The sequence below is a fragment of the Rhamphochromis longiceps genome, linkage group LG11 (assembly GCF_057381845.1).
Source record: "Rhamphochromis longiceps isolate RC_006_pf linkage group LG11, R_longiceps_female_GT1.1, whole genome shotgun sequence".
Lineage (NCBI taxonomy): Eukaryota > Metazoa > Chordata > Actinopteri > Cichliformes > Cichlidae > Rhamphochromis > Rhamphochromis longiceps.
The window spans coordinates 37,741,880-37,768,031 of NC_140567.1; the positions used below are offsets into that span (position 1 = coordinate 37,741,880).

The 26,152-nt window shown below is 43.6% G+C and overlaps 1 protein-coding gene across 2 annotated transcripts; it reads right to left on the minus strand.

The window, feature by feature from the left end:
- Positions 1–975: 975 nt before the first annotated feature.
- Positions 976–19,633, minus strand: scn1ba (sodium channel, voltage-gated, type I, beta a). Of its 2 annotated transcripts, XM_085423946.1 has the most exons (6): positions 18,360–19,633; positions 7,833–7,999; positions 5,734–5,971; positions 4,565–4,706; positions 4,293–4,364; positions 976–3,202 (listed from the first exon to the last, which is right to left on the minus strand). In XM_085423946.1, exons 1-5 carry the CDS (start codon positions 18,415–18,417, stop codon positions 4,298–4,300), a joined length of 672 nt encoding a protein of 223 aa, XP_085280072.1. In that variant the 5' UTR covers positions 18,418–19,633; the 3' UTR covers positions 976–3,202; positions 4,293–4,297. The 2 variants fall into 2 exon arrangements, with proteins under 2 accessions (XP_085280072.1, XP_085280073.1); XM_085423947.1 differs by lacking the exon at positions 4,293–4,364.
- Between the last annotated feature and the right edge of the window lie 6,519 nt (positions 19,634–26,152).

Below are 26,152 nucleotides of genomic sequence, written 5' to 3' on the forward strand. Positions count from 1 at the left end.
TTCACAAATAAAGTTCCTGCAGTCTTCTCCAACCGAGGAAAACCTCCGTCAGTGCAGGTAGGACATGTTGAAACATGGGTCTCATCTTTCCCCGCACCATGTCGTCCCATCCCGGGAATATCTGAGCTCCCGTGCTGATGATCGTTGAAACAACAGTCGTGCAAACACAGTGAGGATAAACCAGGCTTTGCTCTGCTGTAATGCCTCTTTGCACCACTAGAAGGTGCAGTTAGTCTGTGTGACTTTTGCTTAACCACTTTATTTACAGTGGGGGTGGGCGCTAAAATTAAACAGACAACATGAAGTCAAAGGAGCTCTCCATGCAGGTGAAACGAGCCACCTTTAACCTGCCAAAGCAGAAAGAACCCACTAGAGAAATTGCTCCAATATTAGGATTAGCAAAGTCTCAGTTTGGTACACCATGAGACCGAAAGACAGCACTGAACTCAGCAACGCAAAAAGTCCTGGATGTCCACAGAAGACCGCAGTGGTGGATGATCGCAGAATAATTTCCATGGTGAAGAGAAACCCCTTCACAACAGCCAACCAAGTGAACAACACTCGATATCCAAGTCTACCATAGAGAGAAGACTGCATGAAAGTAAATACAGAGGGTTCACTGCAGGGTGCAAGTCACTGAAACCAAGATCAAGAAAAAAGTCAAGAGAAGACGTGGAACCGCTCATGATCCAGAGCACAACATCTGTAAAACACGGCAGAGGCTGTGTGATGGTGTGGGCGTGCACGGCTGCCAGTGGCCCTGAGACACTAGTGTTTTTTGATGATGTGACTCAGGACAGAAGCAGCTGAATGACCTCTGAGGTGTTCAGAGACAGACTGTCTGCTCACATGCAGCTAAATACAGTCAAACTGGGCCTCATTTCATAATAAAGATGGAGAACGACCCAAACCAGCAAAGCAAGTTTATTAAAGCAAGGACGTGGAATATTCTTGAATGACCAAGTCCGTCACCTGATCTTAACCCAACAGAGCATAAAGTCACCGTTACGCTGAGCTCTGCACGCTCTCCTCGCCGTAAACTCAACTTTGTTCTTAGAAAACCTTTCAGCTCCTCTGTGAGGTGACATCATGAACAATTTGGCTCACAAACATATAACACGAAGAACTAACATTCCTAACATGTGACCAGCCGGGAACAGAATCTATAACATGACACAGAATTCACTTTAAAAACTATTTGTGTTTGCAGCTCAGTTTGACTTCATTCACAGACATCACCGACACATGTAAAGGCCTCAAACAGCTTATTGTGTCAGAAGTTTGATTTATTTCAGTTTGTTTCCAGTAAGCAACATTTCCACACCTAAAACTGCAGATTCTGATTTGCTGAAGCACGAGCAGTGCAGCGGGGAGGCTTCTTCTCGTTTCGCCGGTTCAAAGCACAAAGTACATCGCTTACAAAGGAGGGCACGGTTTGTTCTTTTTTAGCATCTCAAACTTTTGGTGTTTGTTCTGAAAAGAAACCATCACATTTCCGCCTTTGCGTTATTCCAACACGCAGCATGCAGGTACGTGTGTCTCATTCTTCTCAAAGTATGAAACTTGCTTTTGTACAATAGACGAGCAGTAAACATGCAGACTGGCAGTGTTGAGCTGCCATCTAGTGGCTTTCTGGAAACACGTTTTTCTTAAAAGCCAAAGCTTTTACGAAAAACATGTTTCACATTTTTCCCTTTTGTGTTTCCACTGGCTTCTCTCCGGGAGGCACACTGGGCACGGCTTGTGGTGCATTTGCCCACGGCAGGTTTATAATAGTTTGAGCCCTTAAGTTTTCTACAAAGACACTAAGACATTGGTATGAAGTTAAACATCAGTGGGAAACTTTCAGCTGCTGAGGGTTACACTTTCTCAGGGGCATCCGCTTCTGATCTGGGACAGGAAGTCACTGTTTTTGTTTTTTCAGCACTGAGGCTTGTAAACAGCTTTGAAGGGCAGGTTTAAATGAGCAGCGAGCCTCCTTGTGTCAAACAGCCAGTTTAAACAGGCGGTGATCTGCTGAAAAGGCCTGCCAGGCTTTTTTAACCTGGCCTGTGATGTACATGAGATGAAACAGGATCTAATATTAAACCTTAAAAACTAGCTGCTGTAGACCTATTCTGCTCATGCCTGCTCCATTTATATTGCTGGTCTGAAATGGAATAGCTTTGCATGCCTTTTGTTCACCAGTGCAGTGCTGGTGCTGGAACGCAATCCCAAAACCTTCCACCAAAACAAAAAGTCTGCAGCAGTAACTAGCACCACCACAGCACAGGGCAAACAGCTGCAGAAGCTGCAGTTCCAGCAGTGAGTCGGTCCCCGTAGACTCTACAGTAAACGTTACAGCAGAAATAAACATTTTTACAGCCTGACACAAAAACAGGATTTGGCCTCTGAGGCGGAGGATGATGGCTTCATCTGGGGCTGAAAGTTCAGGGTTTGAACGCCATCGTAGGAATGTATATATGACTGAGAAAAAGGAAAAGCAGAATATGTCCACTGTAACCTGTGAGTGCATCTTTGTCTGTAAGGTAACGTTTGCACCTTCCTGCTGCGTGTAAAGGTGAAGCTGTCGTGTTTCATGAGCTCGGAAACTTTCAGAACCGTCACAAATCCTCTCTATTAACTCCACGTGCTGCAGGGTAAAAGGTGTTTGGACACTTTATCCGGCTGATGAACAGTGAGCTGCACGTAAGATAGACCAGCACTTATATTTGTATTTTACATTATTTTGTGGTATAAACTGATTATCATGGTTATATAAGGATGATAAACAGTTTTTATTTGGCTCCACAGTTTAGTGAACCTGCAGAGGAAACCAGTGATTTTAATGCTCACCGGCACCAACACATGGAGAGTGATGAAGTATTTCTTGATAAGCTTGTAATCATGCAGTTAGTGAATACATAGCGTATAATAGACCCTACATGTGTTCTGTGCAGACGTATACACCTATATACAGCATGACTCCCTCCCTCTGTCCAGCTTAACAAAGACCTGATGCATCCGTGCGTTCCCTCTGAAAGTCCGTCCTTCATCCTGCTGCAGAAAGTCACTTTAGAAAAAAAAAAAAACTTTCCATGAAGATCTTTCTCCTCGCTGTGGTTCCATGTTTCCAGCTTGTGGAGAGGATGGTGAGAGGAGGAGAGGGCACACAAGAGGACGAGCAACTCCTCAAAGAAGCCGCCTTGAACGTTTCCCCAAACTGAAGATTTAAAAAAAACAAAGAAAACTGTAAGTCACTGACAGCGAGCGATGTGAGGCAGCGAGCTCAGTTTACATCTGATAAACTACATTTAAAGCGCGGGTTTCAAACATGAGGTTCAGGGGCCATAAAAAGCCCACATCATTCATCAGTGTGATGTGGCTCAGAGGTGTGCAGCAGTCCTGACTGCTCCTGATGAGGTCTGCGGGTCTGATATGTAAACTCCACAGCTCCTCTGCTGGATTCAGGTCTGGCAAATCTGAGGGTTGGCCGGTGACAATGCCAATCATCAATAATCTACAACTGCTTGCATGACCACATGAAGCTGGCCAGTGAAGACTGTCCCGCAGGAGTAACGCACCACCCACTTCATGGTGGTACCTAACAGCATTCAGGGTGCTGTCGGCTAACAGGTGGAGGTCTGCGCGGTCCTCCCTGACCATCGCTGACCCACCCAGTCGTGACAGGTGTCGACAGCAGAAGAGTCACCGTGGCGTCTGCAGACTCTTTCGTGTCTGTTGCACGTGCTCAGTGTGAACCTGCTTCCATCTCTGAGCACACCGCAGGCCCACAGCAGTGGTGGACCTGCCAGTGCTGGTTTTCTGGACAGAGCTGTGCTGTGAGCACAGGATCAGGTGTTCTTACAGCATAAAATCTGAAGTATTAATGTCATGTAGTGCTCTCTAAATGTTCCTCGAGATGTTATTATGTTATTTTGAAGATCTCCCGCCTGAGTGCAGCCATCTAACGAGAGGCGCTTGTAAAGCCTGGGGTCACCAGACTGATTCAAAACACATAATTACTGGAATATTTCAGTTTCATTATTAATTTATGTAAAAGTAAAATCAGAATTCAGTAAAATGATGAGAAAAGTAAAGCAAGACCTGACCCACAGTGAGCTTTGCTGCAAATGCATGACTTATATGTTGACATGAAAATTACTTACACATGTGTTCTTATGTGTCTGCGTGATTCTTGGATGTAATCTGACTACTGCATGACCTCCTAACCCGCCCTTTTTGCATCTTCTTAAAATGAAAAAGCAAACAAAAGAAACTAAATATGGAATTTCACGGTGATCGAGACCTACCCGTGCTATTCTGCCACTTGTGCACCTGCACAATTATCTTTACTTTCCGATGCTATAGCTAAATACTCCTCCCTGGAAGAAAGCGAGAAGGAAAAAGGAGAGAAACAAGAATCAGAAGATGTCAGCTCAGTGAGAGGAAAAGGAAAATGTCATGTTGAAAACAGCAGATTGAAACAGTAGGATGGAAAAACGAGGTCGGAAGGTGAAGACAGCCCGGCGGGATTTTGGAAACAAAGTCCTGCTACTGCTCGTGTGCTTTAGGCGGTACTCACGCGCTCTCTCTCAGAGCTTCCTCTCCTGCAGCCGAGATCTTCCTGTAGCAGTAAATCATCTCAACCAAGAGCCAGAACTGCAGCCCGATGATGGAGACGTACATCATCACCTCAGACAGGATGGACGCCATTCCCCGGGTAACTAGAGACACGCACAGGGTTAATTTGGGTGTTTATGCAATACGAGTTTTACAAAGATACGACTCCTGGATTTAAAATCATCATTTCCTGAACTTCACATGGTTCAAAAATCTTCAATTGTCTTGATTCGATCTTAGTTCATCCTCCCTCTGAAACAAGCTGTTTTACCTCCACCTGACCCTCTATGACATCATAAAGATCCAAGAGAAGGAAAAAAGTGTCTGAAAATGAGTGTTTAACTCGTAATCTTTCTTTTACTTAAGCATAGACTGACCTCATTACTGAGAGGAGACCCCCAGGCCGAATCAGGACCCCGGAGAGCTCATGTCTCATCTTTGTTAGGAAGGGAATTTATAAAGGATGCGCTTAACCTGTAAAGCCAAGTGCATCATCATCTTCTACATCATCAATATCATTTTTTTTAAATTAGATTACATGATGCATTTTGAGTGATAAATAAATCAGTAAGAAATAGAATCTAATTGTTTGGTAGCACAAACAATAATAACAGTTTTCTCTGTATGGTTGCAGGTCTTTACCTACAATATGAATCACTTTGTGATGTGATGCTGCAACGTATTTTAAACCAGCATCACGTTCAAAGCCGCTGACGTGGCTCATTTACACACAAAGTGTCCTTTGGAGGTGAACTGAGTGGTGACATCACTGAGACGGGGTGTTGCTCGCCATTTTTCAACATCCGGGGCTGCTGTTTTGGAAGGGTGTGCTGCTCTCTCCCAGAGGAGGAAAGTGAGGAATAGTCTGTTAAATACTAGCTTGCTTAAAAAGATGCACCAACAGAGTGTTGTACTGACACCCGATACAGCACACAGACAGATGTCTGTGTGCTGTGTCGGGTTTACTACACGCCAAGTGATCGTATCTGCCGGATAATGGCATTTAACACAGCCAGCATGTCCAGTTCAGTAACTCTGGTTAGTGTGAGAAATGAGGCCCATCTCAGAACTCATGTAAAAATTAGTAAACCAGAACAGGAAGTATGAGTCAGTTTTGAGTTCAGTGCTTACGCCGTGCAACCACATTAATGGTGATGTTCTTCTCTATGGTCTTTTCGTAGTCGTAGTTGCTGTATTTGAGGGTCCGGCTAAATTTGCATTTGTAGGTTCCAGTGTCATTGTAGGTCACGTTGAGGATGTAGATGGAGCCATCCTGCAGGTCCGTGGTATGCTTGCTGCCGTTCCAGGCCAGACGCTCGTAGAAACGTGGGTCAATGATCTCGCCGCGTGCATCCTCATAAATGTACAGCTGGAAGAGGAGGCGGAGGAGGGAAAGACATCATTTTACACTTCTTGTGTGTTTCTCTACCTGTTCTTGGATTGGATTGATATTCTTTGTTGTGAAATCATATTTATTTACAGGCTTCACATGAAATCACTCTAATCATTTCATTACACAGAAGACTCTCTGCATTTTAAAGGTTTTGGTTTTCGGAGCTATATTTGAAAGGAGAGTGTAGAGTGCTGCTCTGGCCATCGCCCAACACAAGCCTGATTAGAAAACTGCATCCATAAACTACACAGGTGCAACCTGGGTGTCATCTGCATAGCAGTGTAAATGTATGCTATGTCTTCTAATGATACTGCCTAAGAGAAGCATGTATAATGTAAAGAGAATTGGTCCTAGCACTGAACCCTGTGGAACTCCATAACGCTCGAACGCTCACTGAGGAGGACAAGCACAGAGATGAGTCCACTGTCAGAGGCCATAAGAAGATCATTTGTAACCTTCACTGAAGCTGTTTCTGTGCTGTGATGAGCTCTGAAACCTGACTGAAACTCTTCAAATAAGCCTCTGCAGATGATCTCAGTCCAATCTTTCATATGTGTTGATGCATGTTCAATCATCCAGGTAAGGAAGTCCCAGAAAGTGGATTCTGTTCATCTGGACGTCATAAGTGGGAGAAACGTTTCATCCAGGTGACTTCTTCAGTCTAACTGCAGGTTTCCAATCTTATAAACAGCACATTTGCACAATGACTGAAACCAGCACCACTGAATGAACAATGGGCTGGGAGGTCAGTTCCTTTAATATGCAAATTGTCATGACCACTGATCAATAACCATGAGTCCCATTCACAGAGAGTTGGGGAATGGCTGCAATCACAGCATTGCAAGATGGTGACAGATGGACCCTTAGGCCCCTCCTCGGTTCAGAGATGGTCTTTCCCTTTTCACGTAAATGGCCTCCTTGGCTCCGCCCTCAAACCAGCGTTCCTCCCTGTCCAGGATGTTACATCCTCATCATTGAAAGAGCGTCCACTGGCCTGTAGGTGTGAATAGACTGCAGAGTCCTGGCCTGACGAGGTGGCTCTTAAGCTGTTTGATGAATAAATCGTCCTCCTGCATTCACACCATCTTCCAATGCTGCGAGCGCAGCCATCCCCCAACTCTCTGTGAATGCTGCTCAGAGCCATTGATCAGTGACTCATGCATGTTTAAAGAAACAGACATCTGGTCTCCACATCTCTTCCCGATATTGACTGAGCTGCAGCCTACATCTCATATCTGCACTTGCTGGTGAATTAATGGATGCTGAAACTAAAAGGCAGCTCAAGGCTAATGGGATCTTTCCCGCTGCATGCATGAGGCGTAATGGCCTTTTGCTGTGCCTGGTTGTGTCTCCTTAAGTAAGTAGGTTTTCAGCACAGACTGAAAAATATCTTCTGTCATGGAAAATGCATCTCTCTGCTCTGCCTCATGATAAATGCATTGGCATCCTTTTCCCAGAAGAGAAGAGGCTGCTGTGATGACGTGTGTTGAGACATCCAACCTCTAGCTTCAGAACATTTTACTATATTTCTGGCTAAATAAATTTCACCACTGCTATTTTAGGGGTATGCAAGCATAACTGACAGGATTTGGTCCCTGCTTGAAGAGCATCTACAGCTCATCCAACCATCTGATAAATAATATGACTGCTGTGGGCCTAAATGTGCTAACACACCATCCAAGAAGTGAAAGCACCGAATAGGCAGTATGTACATGCCACACATTTCACCTCCGCAGTTCATGGATGCAGCTTGTTAACCAAACACCAACCAAAAGCTGAGGCTTCAGAAACCGTGAATGACGTCAGCTTCCTTGTATATTCTGTGCTAAAGTCTTACGTCTGAGAAGTCGCTGTCGCCTGAGCCTTTGAAGGACCATTTGACGGTGGCCGTGGCATCCACCTCGCCTCTCATCTTACAGTAGATGCAGCCCAGCTTGAAGCCGTCGCTGATAACAGCCTCTGTGTCCGAGTCCACTTCCACGCAGGCCCCGTGGCACAGCGGAGCTGCAGAGTGAGGGAGACGCAGTTAGTTTCTGTCTCTCGGCCTGTTTGCGGGTCACGGGGTCAGAGGCAAGTGCGGTGAGTGGCCGTCTTCCTCTCTGTCATGTGCCCGTGACTCGAGGGAAAGGCTGAATTTGGTGTTTTCTCTCAGTACTTGCAGGCAAACTGTCTAAACTGTACTCGAGAAAACAATGCTAGCTACGTGACTTTTACGTGCTTGGTCCCAATGCTCATTACATGCAAGTTTTTTGTATCGGGCATATCTTTTTTCTTGCAATTTTTTATTTCCCCTCATTGTTTCAGCTCATAGATGGATTAGATTTGGTAAGTTTGGGTTCTCTGTTTGGCGTCATTTTCACTTCTGGTGTTTTTAACTGAAGCTGGGGGGAAATAAAGAGGTTGCAGTGAGCGATACCATTGTCTTGCATTCTGGCCACTGCTAACTGAGCTAAATTCATATATAGAAGCGTGAGTCTATATATGTGAGTCTATATATGCCATCATCATCATGACACATACTTCTCATCGGCCAGGAGTTACACACCTGCAACTCCAAATGTTTCTGTCTCACACTGCACCTTGCAGTTTCCACTGCGGCCTCAGCATCGCTCTCAACCAATGATCTTGTGCTATTCTCAACTCTCACCTCTGGGAAGCGTTTGATTTGAATCGTAAGATGGTGGGGAGGGGAATGAGGGAGAGGACAGAAACACAGCACACAACGCTGATCAGAAAAACCATTAAACAGCAGCCGCACGTCGTCCGTGAGCACGCAAAAACGCCGCTCTGTTCCTTTACTTCCTGGGACGTTTAAAAGAAACACGCAATCGAAAAGCCACCACACGGAGGGACGTGGAAGGGGAGACATGAAAGAGGGAAGAAAGAGAAGGGTAGCACAGGTATCAGTCGTTAACAGCCATTTCTACAGGAAAAGCACGGGAGACGGGGAAGCAGGAGAGGAGAGGGGTCAATGCTGTATGATGCACTGCAGAGAGGAAAAAAGGGGAGGAAGGAGGAGAAGAGAGAGTTAAAAACACAATTTAAGGCTTCACAAATATAAACCCAAACACTACTGAGCCGACAGCTGTCGCATTAGAAGAAGAGACTGAAGCAGACCACAAACCCCCCAGATGGACCCGAGAACACCCGAACCCGAGCCAGAGGGCAATGATTGCAGAGGACTTGGAGAGCAGGGATGAGTGATTACACGAGTGCCTGGGGGAAAGCCACATTCAAACAAGCTGTATTTCATTTTGGGCAGAAAGCGCGTCCTGATGAGCGAGCTCAGAGAGAGCGGCAGCTGTCAGTCCGGACGCCTGGTTCACTCGTCACGATGTCAGAAGATTTGTTGAACTGGATTTTAGTTCAACGCCTGGTAGCTGTGAGCCGATTTTATTAGAGTTTGTGTTGTAAACTCATAATTTATGAATGCTCATAATTCAGAGCTCCACCCTCTTATCCGAACAAGTATGCACGCTTTTGGCATCCCCCCCCCCCCCAAAAAAATTATAGTGTGGCAGACCAGTAGGGGGCTCCACTCACACCCAGCGAGAAGGGAAGGGGTAATGTTTTTGGGTTGTAGGAGGTGTTTGCCGCCTTGTGAGTTCGGTTGGTTGAAGCCGAGATTAAAGTTGGAGTAAAACGTGGCGAGCTCTCGTGTCGTCCTTATGTACCTCCACAATGGTGCCCGTGTCTACTTTTAATAAACAGTTTATAACACTTTAAATATACAGTCTTTTCCCCATGGGTGTGTTTGGGTGAACTCGTTTACCACCATTCGCTGTCACTTGCTCGAGTCTCGGCACCTTCTTCTCATATGTTATTATAAACATCTGAAACAGTTGAATCATGACTTTGCTCTAAAGCGCGGGAGCTCGGGTAAGCTCGGGGTTTGGGGGTTTTCTGGGAGGCGAGCCTGCTGAACACCAAACAGGCCTGAGGCAAACACCGTCTGCACACACCGCTCAGAGGACAGAAGAAAACACAAGGCTGCTGCTTTATTTGATTTTTTCCCCTTTCAGATTCATATCTGCTGTAATTGGCTCTCGTCTCTGTTACAAATGCGATCTGATTGTTTGCGTTAATTGCACGCTGCTGTAAGCTGCACCAGCTGTCAGCGCCGCGGCTAATCCTCGCCACCAATAGAGGTCGATGAGAGTCAGTCATCAGTTAATGCCCCTGTGAAATCCCACAGGGGGAGCATCTGCAAATCAAACGATAGCCATTTCTCTCTACAAAGAGGTTCCACCAAGTTTCCAGCTGAGCATTAATGTGCAACAACATTTTGACTCAGGTCTGTGTACTGCTGACTTTACCTGATACAGATTCTACCATGAAAAGCAAAGAAAGGAAACAGGAAGGCAGTAAAGGAAGAGGACGTGCAGAGACACATAGAAGGGTTTGACATGAGACCTGGAATACAGACAGTAGAGACACATTAAAACAGGAACTAACCACAGCAGAGATCAGAGGAGGATAGAAGAGAGCGCTCTGGCTGCAGAGCCACTCCCTGAGCCTGGTTCTGCTGGAGGTTTCTTCCTTTTAAAAGGGAGTTTTTCATTCCCACCGTTGCCAAAGTGCTTGCTCATAGGGGCTCATATGATTGTTGGGCCCCTTGGGGCAACTGTTGTTGTGATTTGGTGCTATATAAATAAAACTGAATTGAACTGCAGAAGTTAGTCTAATATTTGCAGGTCAACCCACTGCACTCATGTTGTCACAGATTAGCACAACATGAACAGCTTAACGTTCATAAATCTAATTCAACAAACATGTGATGCAGAATATTTTAACCAACGTTTGTAATCTTTGCTGCTGCAAACCTCACCACACCCACTGACCTGATGACATCAGACACACACGTTCATGTTGAAACAGAAATGAGTGCCATGAAATTATTCCATCAATGCATGTTAATCAGAAACTCCATAACAGGAGAAAATGTCACAGGAACTCAAAATACTTTCCCCCCCTTGTTTGATATTAAGTTTACGCAACATATTCTGTGTAATTACTTTATGCATTCAGGTTTACAGTGCAGATGTAAATCCAGCTGCACACACACAGAGACAGCATGAGGCTCTGATCCTGAGGGAGGGAGGCTGGTGACGCAGTCAGAGGCCACACTGTGCAAGGTGAGCAAGCATGTTGCTGACTGTCCAAAGCTGAGGCAGCGAAAAGGCAGCGAGACGAACATGCAAGCAGACACAAAGAGGAGCTCACATCCAAAGTGCAGACTAGACAGTCAGCAGAGTCCCTGAGCAACGATTCCTCAGAGCAGCAGCCGCAGCAGTGCACAAACACAGAGCATCAAAAGTGCAAATCCATTGCGTAATCTGCAGACGGAGGTTCAGGATTATGCAACGGATATTCCAGAAAATGCCGATTAGGAGATTTCTTTTTTCCCCCCAACAGGCTGGTTAATCTCTCATTTCAGTTGCCGTTTGCCTCCTGAGGACTACAAAGTGACTACAAAAGACTACCCAGTGAGGTGAGCTAGCTTAGCATGTCACAGGAGGCTAAAGAAAATACAGAAAGGATCGAGATTATTTGCTGAACTGGGCACAAGAGGAAGAAAAGAGAATTGGATAAGCGACAGGAAAAGAGATGAGTGAGGACGACATCTGTTTCCATGGCCGGGTTACCAACACCCACAGACACCGTGGGCATATATGACCCGGGTTTAATGCCAAGCATCCGTGACATTTCCCCCGACACAGAGCCGGTGAGGGACTTTCTACTGGAACAAGGGAAACAAAAAGACACACAGCTCCGAGAGCTTCGCTTTCGTTTTACTCCACAAAGATGCCACTTGATGGCACAGACGCAGGGCTTTACTTCATGTGTTTTCCTCTGCAAGAGCAGAGTCTGTCCTGGACTTGGGGTGACCCGGAGGTCTCAGAGTTTGGCTGCACATCACTTTTCCCCCATTTCCAAAATCTAAATGAAACTGCTCAAAATATTACAGATAATTTCCCTTTCATAACAACTGTACTGGAGTTCATTCATTCAACTCGACCAACTGGATTTTCTTAATGTGAAAATAAGAGGTCAGGGTTAAAAAGGAACAAATAAATAAACACTGAAAAGAACACAGTGGAAAACGTTAAACTAAAAATAATGCAAAAATAAAATAATACAAAAAATAGACACAAAATAAATATAAATGTTGTATTTATTGATGTTCAGTTGTAGCACTGTTAGTAATATGAATTATATTATTGGCACATTTGACAATATTTCATTTATTTATTGGCAGTATTAGGCCTCCATACACACAGTCAGTGTTGGAAAGGTTACTTTTTAAAATGTATTCCACTACAGATTACAGATTACATGCCACAAATTGTATTTTGTAACGTATTCTGTTACGTTACTCAATGAGAGTAACGTATTCTGGATACTTTGGATTACTTAATATATTATCATGCTTTTTACAACTACATGAATGCGCTATTGCTGAATGATTTATTACTATTACTGAAGGTTACTCTCCACACCAACACCAACTAGATGTTTAAATCTTAATATAAATGAGTAACAGTAGGTGGACATTAGGTAAGGCTGCACTTTTTGCATCGATCTCGTATAGAAAACTATTCCGCGCGTATATAAAACAGGTCCGCGGCTCCGAACCGTAGTAAAGGGACCTCTGAATAATAGGGCTGCCACAAACCATTATTTTGATAGTCGACTAATCAGATCATCATCCATTGGACGTAAAACGTACAGCTTATTGCACCAGCAGCATCTGCTCTTATATAACTATCATTAGCTTACAGCTTTAAGTGTTTACGGTGCTAACTAAAAATAAAGACAAGATGATCGTTTATTAAATTTTAATGAAATCTGCAGATTGTTTCGGTGAAGTTTAATAAACTCCTTGCTATCTAAAATCTAACAGGACACCGGAGTAAATTCTCGAGCATCTCACACTTCTGATGATCAGCTGTCTGCTTGACGTTTATTCAGCTGTGTAAAAACTATAACTTTAATCTCAGCCAAACCGATTTACTCAGGAACAAATAAAATACTGAAAAAAGCCAAACAATAACATTGTTAAGTTATCTAAGTGACTCATATATCATGTTTAACCTGAGTAGCGAAAGATGGCGGTGGGTTTGAAAACGATTTGCCGGGAGTCCGGTGTTCTCACGGCTCTAGTTAGCCTAGCCCCCCGGCTAGCTATCGAGCTAGTGGGTAACAGACGTCTCCGAAAACGTCGGAGCGCTTTTGAAAATATGTGGTGTCTTGATAAACTGAGCAGATATTTGAGGTTTACACAGCTACATTCTCCATGAAAATATGTTAAACGTTTATTTTGTGACCCAGAAAGAATAATAAGTAATATTAAAACTAACTAGCTGCCGCCATTGTTGGAAACTGAGCTGGGCTGCGCTATGAATTCTGGGACACAGCTTCTTCTTCTTCTTCGGGGTTTAACGGCAGCTGGCATCCTTGTACATGCAGTGCTGCCATCTTCTGTTTCAGTCCGTTATTACACTCTTAAATCCTGCTACTTATTCCTGCGTCTTTTGTGATCTTACAAAGCTTCAAACGACGCGTCGACTATTAAATCAGTCGTCGACGATTTTGATAGTCGACGTAATCGTGACTAGTCGACTAATCATGGCAGCCCTACTGAATAATACGTCGGGTTCGTGTCGGGCTCATAGCTGAAAACTAGCTTTACTTGAAAGGCTGCTCCAACGGAAGTTATTGTTTCGGAGGAAAACAGGAACACAGGGTACAGTCGAGTCTTAACAGCTTACTTACAGCTGGGCTCGTCAGGCTCTCTTCTTTGCTCCAGTGGTTATTATTATATTTACATGCTTCCAGCTCCCGTTTCTGCTCGGCGACAGCTCGTACTTTTCCTTCTCCCTCCCTCGCTCACAGACACATAACAGCAGTCCATGCTCCCTGCAGCACGGACTACACTGCCCATCAGGCTACATTCTTTAGAGCGATGCCTGTAACACTCTGCCTGTTGCCTTCATATTAAATATTTTTTGAATAATTTTTAAAAATATTTCTTCGCCGCAAGTAGGGGTGACATGGGCCGCTTTAGACCCTCTTAATGCGTGTTTTGTTTGGGTTTCCACCGGCTTGGAATTACCAAAAATAGAGAGGGCATAGCTGAACATATGAAACAGGAAAAACCACTGTGTAATCCATTTATTTCAACAAAGTAACTGTATTCTGAATACAACCTTTTTAAACGGTAACTAACGGAATACAGTTACTCATATTTTATATTTTAAATACGTAACGGCGGTACATGTATTCTGTTACTCCCCAACACTGCACACAGTACATCCAGGGAGTTACATTTGTGCTTTAATATCTGCTGTAAAACATCTCCAGGGAGAGAAATCCTTTGATTTCACTTCAGCTGTAATTACGTCTACAACAGGTTTTCATTTTTTTCCTGTAAGCTAAACCAAAATACTTTCCCTTCAATATTATCGAAGATGTTATTGGATCAAATCTGTTCCCAGTGATTGTTTTTACTCTCCAAGCTGCGTGGAAGGTCACCTCGTCCTTCAGAGCCCATCAAAGCCTCCCCTTCAAAGCAGCAACAGCATCTCACCGGGATTACAAACCTCCACACAGCTGGATGAACAGAGGCTCAGGTGTGCATGCGTCTGCCTGTCACGTGTTTGTGACACTATCGAGAGGGACACACGAAGCCCGCAATTAGGTCGTGGCACAGTCTCTCGTTCCAGATTCATGGGTTAGAAAGGATCTAGAAAGGATGTGAGGCCAAAAAAAAGATCCAAGCATCTCTGAGCTTTCAGTGCCACGCATTTAATTCCTCTTAAGAAAGGGCTGAAAAACTTTGTAGTTTCATCGTGGGCTGAAAGTGCACATGCAGAGGAAGAATGGTTTGTGAAGAGGACAGACGGTGATTATTTTTAGATTTTCTCACCTGACACAGATGCTTGGAAAACTGCCAGCCATAAATCATGTTAGCTGCTTTTTAAAGGTTTAGTGCACTGCAGCTCTAGAGTACTCATAATTAGCTTATCTGGCAAAGCTCCTCTGTAACGTAATCGTCCTTAGTGATGCAGAGGATGGAGTGAACTGATGTAATGGCGATGGAGCCGTTATTGAAACATCGCGGAATTCAAGCCATTCGCAGACTAAAGGACTCTGCCATGTTACAACTTTGGACGCAGAGCATTAATACGGTTCGGGTCAGGCTTGGAATCTCACACAGTGCTGTCAAATGATTGTCGTGGCTTTTTAAAAACCGCAGCTTGTTATCAGATCAATTGTTTTTTTCCCACAATCTGAAATGAACGATGTGACAAACATTCGACTTTTTACCAACAGAGAAGATCGTGGTTGTGACAAACAGAAACAATTCTCCTCATTCCCAGATCTGCACTCCACGGGCAGCTTTGCATGATTCACAGTTCAAAATAAGTTCGTTATTCAGTTTATTATGTTCGTAAAACAAGCTCCTTTGGCTCATCCCATTTAAGCCAACTGTCACCTGACTGGCTGTCCCACAGCAGGTGGGCGGGGCATCTGTGTCTGATGTCAGGATATCAGGGCTCTATGATATCGCACAGACCCAGGAGTAAAAAAAGTCAAGTCACAGCACGTTTATGTATGTTTCATACACTGACCTTGTTATTTGAAACTTAAATATGAGCACCATCGTAACAATATAAACATGACAGCACAAAAGAAACAAAGAAGTCTCTCACAATTTTTATCCTATCAAAAAAAAGAAATCAACAAAAAAAAATTCAGAGGACCAAGTACGGCACCTTGAGGGACACCTCTTCTTTGAGTTATGTCGTTTTTCTTGTAACAGTATTAGGTCAGTACCATTCAGTTTGGAACAATTACAGCACCAACTTTGCTCACAGTCGGCCTTTTTCTAAGACGATTATATGAAACCCAACCACTGTCTGCACTAACACTGAAAATTATATAAAAATAAATATAAAGATAAATAAAGATGTAAATCTTAAAATCTGTAAATAAAAATCAAAATACGTGTGAAATATCAAGCAGGTTTCTTTTCAAAACAAAGAAATATTACATAAATACTGAAGCCATTTTTTAATCATTATTTTGTCATCAGATACAGGGTACCTTTTTTCTGTGAGCTAAAGTCAGTTTTTGGGTGGATTTAAAAACATCAAATAAAATGTGTTTTTGTTTGGGGTGGTTAAAAATTCTCAAAAAGCTCATAATCTCATACTCTCTTCTGTTCCTCTTTGTTAGTTTCCATCCAGTGTGGTGCTTCGCCTTCTATCTTCCCTGTCTCCAGCTCCAGATGTAGAAGCTGACTCTTAACCTTTAACTAACCCACCGGCCCACAACCAACCCGCCCAGCCCGCTGACAGACGTTGTGTAACCTTAGTACTTTGCCCAGATCGCTTTCCTGCAGCTCTGACATGTGTTCACCTTTGGGCGGATGAAGCCGTGTTAACGCGTCCACGTGCAGCAGTGTTCTGAGAGACTGAGTGTGAGTTAAAGAGCAGCTGGCTGATGGAGATAAGAGCTCAGTAAATAGAGGTTTCTGAAGAAATTCATCAAAGAACACTCTTGGTTAGGCATGTTTTGTTTTTATGGTCAATACTGATTTCAATTGCATACTGTTGTGTTTATATATATGAATCGATGGCTTTACATTTAGAAACATTTTTAAACGCCTGCAGGTTTCATGAGACTGGCAGTAATTAAAATGTGATGGATAGCGAGGTTCAGGCTGTTTTCGCACATCAGTGGAAGGTGTTTCTCGTGCTTTAATTAAATAAATGTCGGTAACCGGATTCCTGTGAAGGTAAGAAAGTGAGTCGTGATATCTGAAAGGATCCAAAAGGAGCAGAGGGAGCTGGTTCGAGTCAAAGGATGATGGTTTTCACCCGAGTGCTCCACTTCAAAAACCCCTCAAATCACACACCTGCACGCAGCATGATGCTGGCAGGCTGAGCTGTCTTAGAGTGCGTGTACAAAAGCATGAATGATGGACTCCATCAGCAAAACAGGGGACGGTGATAGTCCATTTCTCTCTCTGTGGGCAGAATCTACACATACGTGTATCATAGGGCTAAACATGTTTTTGTTTTGGAGGGCAAAAACGGTACAAAGGTTCATATTTAAAATTGGGTAGAATGTAAATTTTAGTCTTAGGTTTGAATGATTAACTGTTTAACTGCAAAACATAGAAACATGCTGGTTTGTCCATCGCTGGCTCGATGCTTCATCGAGTGACAGCAAGGTTCTGAGTTTGAACCTTCCTGAGGTCTTTGTTCTTTGTGCACCTCGTACCTGACATGTTAGGTTACCTGGTGACTCTAAATTGGCAGAAGGTGCAGATGCTAGCAAACATGGCAGACGCCATGAGGTTATCCCCCTCGTCATGTTTCAACAGCAAAAACTGCACAAAAGATGGACAGATGTTGTTGTTTCAACAGTAACCAGTCAGACTGTTGGTTACAGAGCAAACACACGTCTTTGTTCGATGTGATACAAGATTTGATTGACAACTTATCTGGTTAGAAGATGATTTGGACACAACACTCACTCCACCCACGCAGACTAATGGTACCGAGCCTGCCGTGTTTGTGCCATCAACATTTATCTTTGTGTGAATTCTGTCTCATTATGTGCTGCATGCAAAAGGAAAGACATCAGTTCTAGTTTGATTTGGTTCATCTTTTCCTGAGCTTTTGATGTTTGGTTTGCTTTTTGTTCCGAGTCCTTAAAAGAAGCACCCAAAACAATTCCTCTAACTAAAAATTCCAAGAAGGACAGAAAAGCTATGTCTTGAACACAACTTTGATCTTTGTCCCGGGACCCTTGCACCTTAAAACCAAACAAAAGGATCAAGTCCAGTTTTGAACCTGGTTTCCGTACGAATAAAAAAAACAATCTTCAACTTCAGAGAGCAGGCAGCTCTGCAGGAGCTCATCACTGTTACTCATCTTTGCCAGTTAATCGATCATTTAATTGTTTACGTTATCCTCGCTGACTCCAGCTTCTCCAGCCTGTTTGTAGCTTCGGTCTGTTTATCGACATAAAACTGGACGACATCTGTTTCACAACGATTAACCAAACAATGGGTATGTTAATAAATAATGAAAAGCAGTCATTAATGGACTCTCCACTCTGTGAACACAGGCACACATTGTTCCTGACTTTTAAGATACACACCAGATGCTGCGTCGGTATGTGTGAGTGCGTTTGCGCTCGGCATTTTAAAGCCGCCACATGGCCTCATCTCATTTCAAATTTTGAACAGCTGGGCGTTTGGCTCTACGGTGGAACAACAAACAGTCGGAGGCACACAGAGAACGGAAAACACCTCAACAGAAACCATCGAGGCGAGGTCACCACTCACCTTCAAGTGCCAGGAGGACCAGAGGCAGCAGCAGCAGCAGCTCCATCACCGCGGACATCCTGACAGAGGACAGAGGGGTGGTGGCGTCTCTCAACAGTGCACACACAGACACACACACATACACAGACAGGACAGATCTGGAAACCCTCAGAGCATAAACACACCAAAGACGTCCCAACTGTGACTAAAAGTCGCCTCCTGTTTATCTGAGGGGTGGGCGGTGTGGGTGGGTCCTCCTCTTGCTCTGCTCCTTGTTCAACAACAGGAAAAAGCTCACATCAGCAGCAGTTTGTTCGTGCGCCTCTCAGTGTTTGAGCATCTAGAGTTACCAGAGGGAAGAATCAGACCAGGTCTCAGGTTTCGGCCTCTTTGTTCAACTATTTATGTTCCGTGGCACACCCTCAGGTCTCCTTATTGACACTGCGCGCACCACACAATGTAAGAGCCAATGGAAGCCCGGTGTTTGAAGCTCAGCTGGTGGGGGATGATGGAAACAGTGCTGGAAATGGAAGAAGTTTGTGAGAGCTGGTGATGACTGCGCAGCTCGAGAGCCAGTCAAAATGTTGCATTCATGAATCCACAAGAAACACCGAGCTGACTTTGTCCTCGTGGGCAACCTGAGTTTAAAAACGGAGGAGCGGAGCTCGGCTGGGCCAAATGGAAGCAGTGGGAAGCGTGCGCCTCTCTTTGGCTTTGGAAGACTCAGTATTGCGTCTCTCAGAGTTATTGCTGTCTGCAGAACCTTTCGGGGAAGAGTCTTGTGTTTTCCCTCTTATGAAATCACCCGCTGTGCGCGCACATATGCGTGGTTTGGCTGCTGTCTGCGCATGAGCTGCACAGGTGGCACGCACCGGGCGGTGATCCCGCGCGTCTCTGGGAAAAGTGCGCGATTCCCGCTGTGCGTTCCAGCAGTGCAGCCGTATTTAAACTCACCTCCGGTCTCACAGCGCGAATCTGTCGAACCCAAACCGTCAGCGCCCTCCTGGCCGTCTGTTCTCCCTGTGAAACAAACGTAGTCCCGTTTACCTGTAAAAAGAATCCTCCTCTGGAGGAGAAATCCTGCGCTCCGTCCTGAGTTCCTCGAAGCGCCTCCTTCTACTGACAGGTTAGAGATGGTCTCTCTCCCACATCGGAGAGATTTCAAGATCACACAAGGGGAGAAAATCTTCTTTTCGACCTTTAAGAACGAGCAGAGCTTCACATTCCTGAGTGAGAACACACAAACGCACACACAGAGCTCCAGGAATTACGTGTCAGCGCAAGGATGCCGCGCTAATCAGTCTTTGGGATGGGTGAAGGCTGGGGGGGAGGTGCATGGAGGAGGAGGAGGAGGAGGGTATTATGCATTGCAGCAGCAGAGGGATGGAGAACGAAGAGGAGGAGGGAGAGGTATAGAGCCGTTGTTATGGCAACAGTGGTTTATGCGATGGTTTCTTCCCTTCCAGAAACCCCCACGTGCTGGCAGGAGAGTCAGGTCTGAGTAACGGAGCGGTGTCACGTGGCGCCTGGATTTAGACTGAGCCATTAACGGGGTGGGAGGTACAAAATAAAAGATTTATGCCTAAAATACTGACTTCACGATTTGACGTAATTTTTCCCCAGAACTAAAGTGTAAAACGTTCATTTTAATGGAGAAAAGTGAATAAGAGACATATTAGAAATAAATAGTGTGTACAAAAGAGTGGTTTGTACTGAGGAAAAATGGATATGACAAAATTCATATAAAGTGTGGGAGTAAAAATGATACCTCCTGTGTGCATAATGCTCAGCCTGACTGCTGCTGGGATGAAGGAGCTGAGCAGTCACTCCTGCAGGAGCGGCTCAGGACCTCCACGGTCCCATCCAGGGGGTGAGAGGTGCTGTCCATAATGGACATTAGCTTGGCTAACATCCTCCTCTCACTCACCTCCTCTGTCCAGGACAGAGCTGACCCTCATTAACTATAAGCCACTTCCTGCTCCTCCGTGGCAGACAGCCACATAAAAGCCTACAGAAACCACCACAGCGCTCCTCAGTAATGTCCTGCACACCTGAAAAGACCTCAGCCTGCCAGCAGATGGAGCCGACTTTTTGATGTAGCTCAATGTTTTCAGTGTACGATGAAAATGAAACATGTAACATGTTCGAACTTTGCCGCGAGCTATGACAGATATAAACCCTCAGACTTCATTCAAAATGTGGGTGTTTGATGGAGAGTTGCGGTTAGAGAGAGTTTGGAGACCGTTTGGAGGTTTATGAGAGTGAGGAGAGAAAGTCAGGAGAGAATGGAGCCAGCTAAGAAGAGGAGGATGTCCTCCCCTGTGTGGGAACATTTTGATTTTATTCCTCCCAACAAGGTATGTAAATTTCTACAGAAGATGTATTTTAATGATACTGATGGTGCAATACAATTTATGTTGAGCTGTCTTGACTTTTGTACAAGGTGAAGTGTTTGCTATGTGCCAGGGAGCTGGGATATAACAACAACATCCATGCTTAGGCACTACAGAGCTTTGCATGAGAATAAGAGGAACACCGATTGTGGAGCAAGACCAGGTGAGCCATCAAATGCAATGATAATATAGCATGCAGTAATGTTACTAAATGATATAACAATATTATACAACTGTTATAAGTTACGTGTGTGATATTTATATTTGTGCTTTGTCTTTATTGTCTTTCCTCAGGAGAACAATCTCAAATAGATGAAGACCTGGTCAGCATGGTGATTGAGGACTCACAGCCATTTAGCATTGTGGAGGACAAAGAATTCAAAGGATTTGTTAAATCATTAAATCCTAGCTATGTTCTCCCCACTAAAAAGGACGTAAAAGCAGTGAAAATTTAGTTTTTACAGAATAAAATGTGAACAGGCAGGACTGAGGCTCAAAGCCTCAGTGTGTAGCTGTCCATACCTCAACGTTACAAAAGCACAACTACTGTCCACACCCCAACCACACCTCACCTCACAGTAAATGATCATTTCCATTTCAAGCATTTCCAAATAATCATTTCCCATACTGCCACTATAAATATACACAGTATACTGCCATCACTACAATATACATGTTTTACACACTCCTTTTGTTGTTGACATTTACAGGCTGTGTGCAAAATGCCACACTCTTCAAATTCATGCCAGCTATTATTTTTACGTCCAGTAGGTGTCCTGCTAGAGCAAATGAAGTTTCAAGAAGCTTTGCGTTGGGGTGAACCAATTGGATGAAAAGCTTCAGTGCTTCATGGGGCTTCATCTGCCCATCACTATCAGACAGCACTTCAATAACGTTAGCGACTCAAAAACACTACCAGGCTTAGTGCAATACTCCAGCGCTGTCTGTCGCTCAGCCACACCATTAAGTAGCCCTGCTACTAGTTGATTGGCAGCAGCTGGTGGATTGACTGCAGGTGCGGCAGCTCCGGGCGACAGCACTTCCGGGTCGGAGGTAGCCTGTTGCTAGGTTACCTCCTAACACATCACAGCGGAGCCGGAGGGGAAGACAGGGCGATAGGAGAGACACATACACACGCACACAGATATACACACACACTGGCAGGTCGACCGGTCAGGGCGCCGTCAGATCCTGACAGGACCATGCTGAGGACAGACCGGAGGCACCACCCCATGACATGAGTGAGATTATGAGAGCTATTGCTAGCTCTGAAAAGACGATATTGGACCGTATCGATTCAAGCACGAAAGATTTATTATTCCAGAGGTTGGGACATATTTTTCCTGCACCTGCATTTTGGTACCTGAATGGCAAGCTCGCAAAGTCATCTGCTCTTCGTTTTATAAGCTGGAATGTTAAAGGTATAAATAATCCGGTTAAACGCACAAGAGTTTTTACTCATTTAAAATCATTGAGATCCGATGTTGTATATCTGCAGGAAACACACCTCCGATCAAGTGAACAAATTAAACGAATTAAACTGTTTCTCTGCTTGTCTGCATTGCCACAAATTGTTCTATTTGGTGATGTATCATAGAACTGTACTATATAGTGTATGTAAGTTTCTGTGTTTGCTAGTAACTACCATCAACCTAAGGTCTCAGCTAATTTATCTTTGCAGAGATGTTCATTTGATTGTAACAGCAGTAGGAAAGAGCAGTAACAAGAGTAGGACAGCTAAGCTAATTATGGCTAAACATTTGGAATTTAATGAAAGCAAAAATTGACCTTGCAAAGATGGATAGGTTTATTTAGAAAGTCAGCTATTTACATTTAGTGTTCGTCCCAAGTAGGAGATTTTGAATTGAGTCTAAATTGACCGCAAATTTACTTAACTTGTTAAAATCAACCAGGCTGTTACTGAAGCAGTCGAGGAATTACCTTTGAGGTCTCAGTCATAGGTATTAATGCAAAATCTAACATTACACTAACCTTATATTTTTGTAAAAGGCAAAATGGACTTTTTTCCAGGGTGGGGGAGTGTTTCATGTCTGTAAGTTAAAATTGTTATTTTTGTTGTTTCCTGATTTCTAAGAATTGGGAGAACAATTACATGCTAACAAAATGATGCATTTTGGTTGCCCATGTTTGGTGTTGCTTTGGGCTTAGGGTGATCACTGACGATGACTTACACCTAAAAGAGCTCAAAATCAGAAAACGTTGCTCTAAAACATGTTGACATGGTAAATGAAAATGAACAATAATCAAAATTGATCATGCAAACTGAAAGACTACTTACTATGTTTCTCTTGTTACTTCATTAGCCTCAGTGTTCTCAGATCATTCTTTACATAAAAGCACCCAGTTGTCTTGCAAAGAATGTGTAGGATTAGTGCAATCACACACATTCGAAGATACTGGTAGTTATTGTTTCAAATGCCTATTTCATGACAACCAGGCTAAATTCATCTAAGGGAGTATGAAAGAGATTATCTGGATGCTGAAATGATTGTTAAAATACATTAGGCCAATAATAGTAGACCTGTGCTACATTTGTCCAGCTAGGCAACACATATTTCTGCATAAGAGATACATGAGACACCCTTTAAATAAGCAAATTTCATGTTTAAAACATGGAAATGCAGCCAAAATGGACCATACAATGGCCTCAGTGAACACATCAGCACATAAGTAGAGATGAGGAAACTCAATCACATTAGACATTAATATGACTATGAGTAAATTATATATATTATATATTCTGTTACATGGTTTAAAGAATACAATGTGATAATCACACATGAGAACGCTGTTTCCAGTTATACAAATTTATTTTATTTCACTATTAAAGAAACCAATTATGTGAATAAAAGCTCACCACAAGAACATCTCCCAACCCAGTCTTACAAAGTTGCAGTTACAATAAAAAACTGTTGGTGAGCTAAAAAACAATCCTGGTGCTGATGCTTGTCATTGAACGTTTTGGACAGAGCTCTTGATTGAAATGCCTACCGTTGTGTGTAGGCATTTCGGTCCAGATGTTATGGAGTTCAGTTCAGCTAAGATGTATTTCTAAAGCACCGGATCGCAAAAATAGCCGCTTCTCGGCTGTTTATATTGTAAGGTAAAGACCATACAATATAAGAGAGAAAACCCCCCAACAATCAGATGATCCCCTGTGAGCAAACCCTTGATGACAGTGTCTGTGAAGGTTATCAGTCATCAAGGCCATAGTAGTCTAAGGAGCTTGGAAAGAAAAGCGCCTGGACTTCTTTAAGTTAAAGAAGTCCAGGCGCTTTTCTCCAAGCTCCTTAGACTTGGTGACGGTGGGAAAGAAAAACTCCCTTTTAACAGGAAGAAACTTTCGGCAGAACCAGGCTCAGTGAGGGGCGGCCATCTGCCTCGACCGGTTGGGGGGGGGGCACAGCTGTTATAACCCCTGACGCAGCATAGCTTCTAATTCTGAAAGATACGTAGATACCTTAAACCTGCACTCTATGCAGGACACCAAGCGATGACACGACTTGCAGTACTATAGGAGTCTATGCAGAAACAGTTTTCTCTCTTGAATCTCTGTAATTTTTTTGCTACTGAGTGTCTGGGTGCAGTCACTCATTTTGGGCCAATTAAATCAAATGAACTTCCATTGTCTAAGTTATAGCCCTATTGAACCTGCGTTAACCAGCTTTAATAGGGAGGGCCAAAGTCGTAGTTGTGCTAAATTTCCTCGAATTCTCCTCGGAGATTTTCGAGTAGCTTCCTTTGTTCTTGAAAGTTCTTTTCCATTTGTCTCATCGCTTCCCGTCCATTCCACATCTTTTTGGTAAGGTCACTAACCTTATTTTCTAAGGCCTTATTTTGTTGTTTGAGTATGTCAACTTGGACATCGTAGTTGTTTATCAGATTGTTATGTTCTTCCTGTGAATCATACAGATTTTTCTTTACCTCTTCAAGCTCTCTTTTCATTTCCTCAAATTCATGGCACAACAACTCCTTTTCTCTGTTGGTCACGTTAACATCATGTTGGGAGTCTTTCTCAGTGGCTTTGAAGATCCGTGATTCTCCTTTCGCACCCTCATCGTGTGGTTTCAGTTCTTTTTGAGAATCACCACTCCTTTTGGAAAGCTCCTGGAGGTCCTGTTCAAGAAGTTCGTTATGCCGCCTCAATATGTCAATTTCATGTGCAAAGCATTGGCGTTCCAGGGTCTGTCTGAGCTGTTCACTGTCCGTTGTTTTGTTTTCCTCATTCATGATCCTTTTTCTTTCTTCACTCTCTTGTAACTCTTTAAAGGCTGTGTTTGCCTGATGGAGCTCAGTTTTAACAGCCTGTATTTCCTGTTGCATGTCATCTTTTTCCTTTTCAAAGTCCCTTTTCAGCTCACACATGCGTTTTACCGTCACATCATTTTCCTCTCTTAAAGACTGGTTGTCCTTTTCCATGTCTCCCACTTTTATAACCAAGCCTGTCTTGCTGCTTTGCAACTCTCTGATTTCTGCCTCCATTTCCTGCATCACCTCTTTCTGTTGCTGGATCTCTTTGGTTTTGGAGCTGTTTAAATCCTTTAGAATTTGGTTCCAATATTCCAGCTCTTGAATTTTGAAGTGAATTGTTTCATTCTCTAGTTGCAGGTCTCTTTTCCTCTTGTTTTTAGAGAACCCACTTCGTTTGAAGAGAACTTCAATGTTTTTTTGGAGAATCTTGTTCTCATTTATGAGCTCTCTTTTTTGCTCCTTAAGGTCGGCGTTCTCGACTTTAAGGTCACGTATGGTAGAGTTTTGTTGTTTGAGAGTTTTATTCTCATTTTTCAGCTCTTTGATTTGCTGTTTAAGTTTTTCGTTCTCGGCTCTCATGTTGCATGCAACAGGATTTGACAGACTCATATTTCAAATTGAAGTTGATGCTAAATCTCTGTACCAACTAAAAGATTTTTTAAAAATACCGTCAACTGTGTCAGAAACGCAAGTTTCCAGTAGTTTCCTGCCTAGTGAATTCTTCCACTCTCTTTGAAAGACTGCCAAGAGTGAGAACCTCTCCCCTATTTATAGGTTTTAGTGTGCTGATGTCATAAAGAAGACCAGAGATCAAAGGGATTCTGGTGAAACGTCACTGTGTCTGGTCTGGGCAGTTCTGAATTGAATAATAACAAAATGACGGGGGGCGTGTCTGGTAGCCATGTGAAGACGTGTTGTACAGGGCTCCTCAATGCAGGGCCGGCCCGTGGCATAGGCCGTATAGGCAAATGCTAAGGGCGCCGTCCATCAGGGGGCGCCACGCCAGTGCCATAAATGTTGAAAAAAAAAAAAAGTTGGTACTATTATTTCTAAATACAAAAAATAATCCCACGTTAATTAAAATGCAAAGTAAAGCTTAGTTAATAGAAACATTATTTGTTACAACATTACGCCCCCCCTCCCCGTACA

Bases quoted from the DNA above. Each gene is read 5' to 3' on its own strand.
- scn1ba (XM_085423946.1), bottom strand. From the start codon at position 18,417: ATGTCCGCGGTGATGGAGCTGCTGCTGCTGCTGCCTCTGGTCCTCCTG. The intron at 5,972-7,832 runs GTAAGACTTTAG...CTCCTCTTCCAG, and splicing joins GCGACAGCGACTTCTCAGAC to CTGTACATTTATGAGGATGC. The intron at 4,707-5,733 runs GTAAGCACTGAA...GCGTGTCTCTAG, and splicing joins CATTAATGTGGTTGCACGGC to TTACCCGGGGAATGGCGTCC.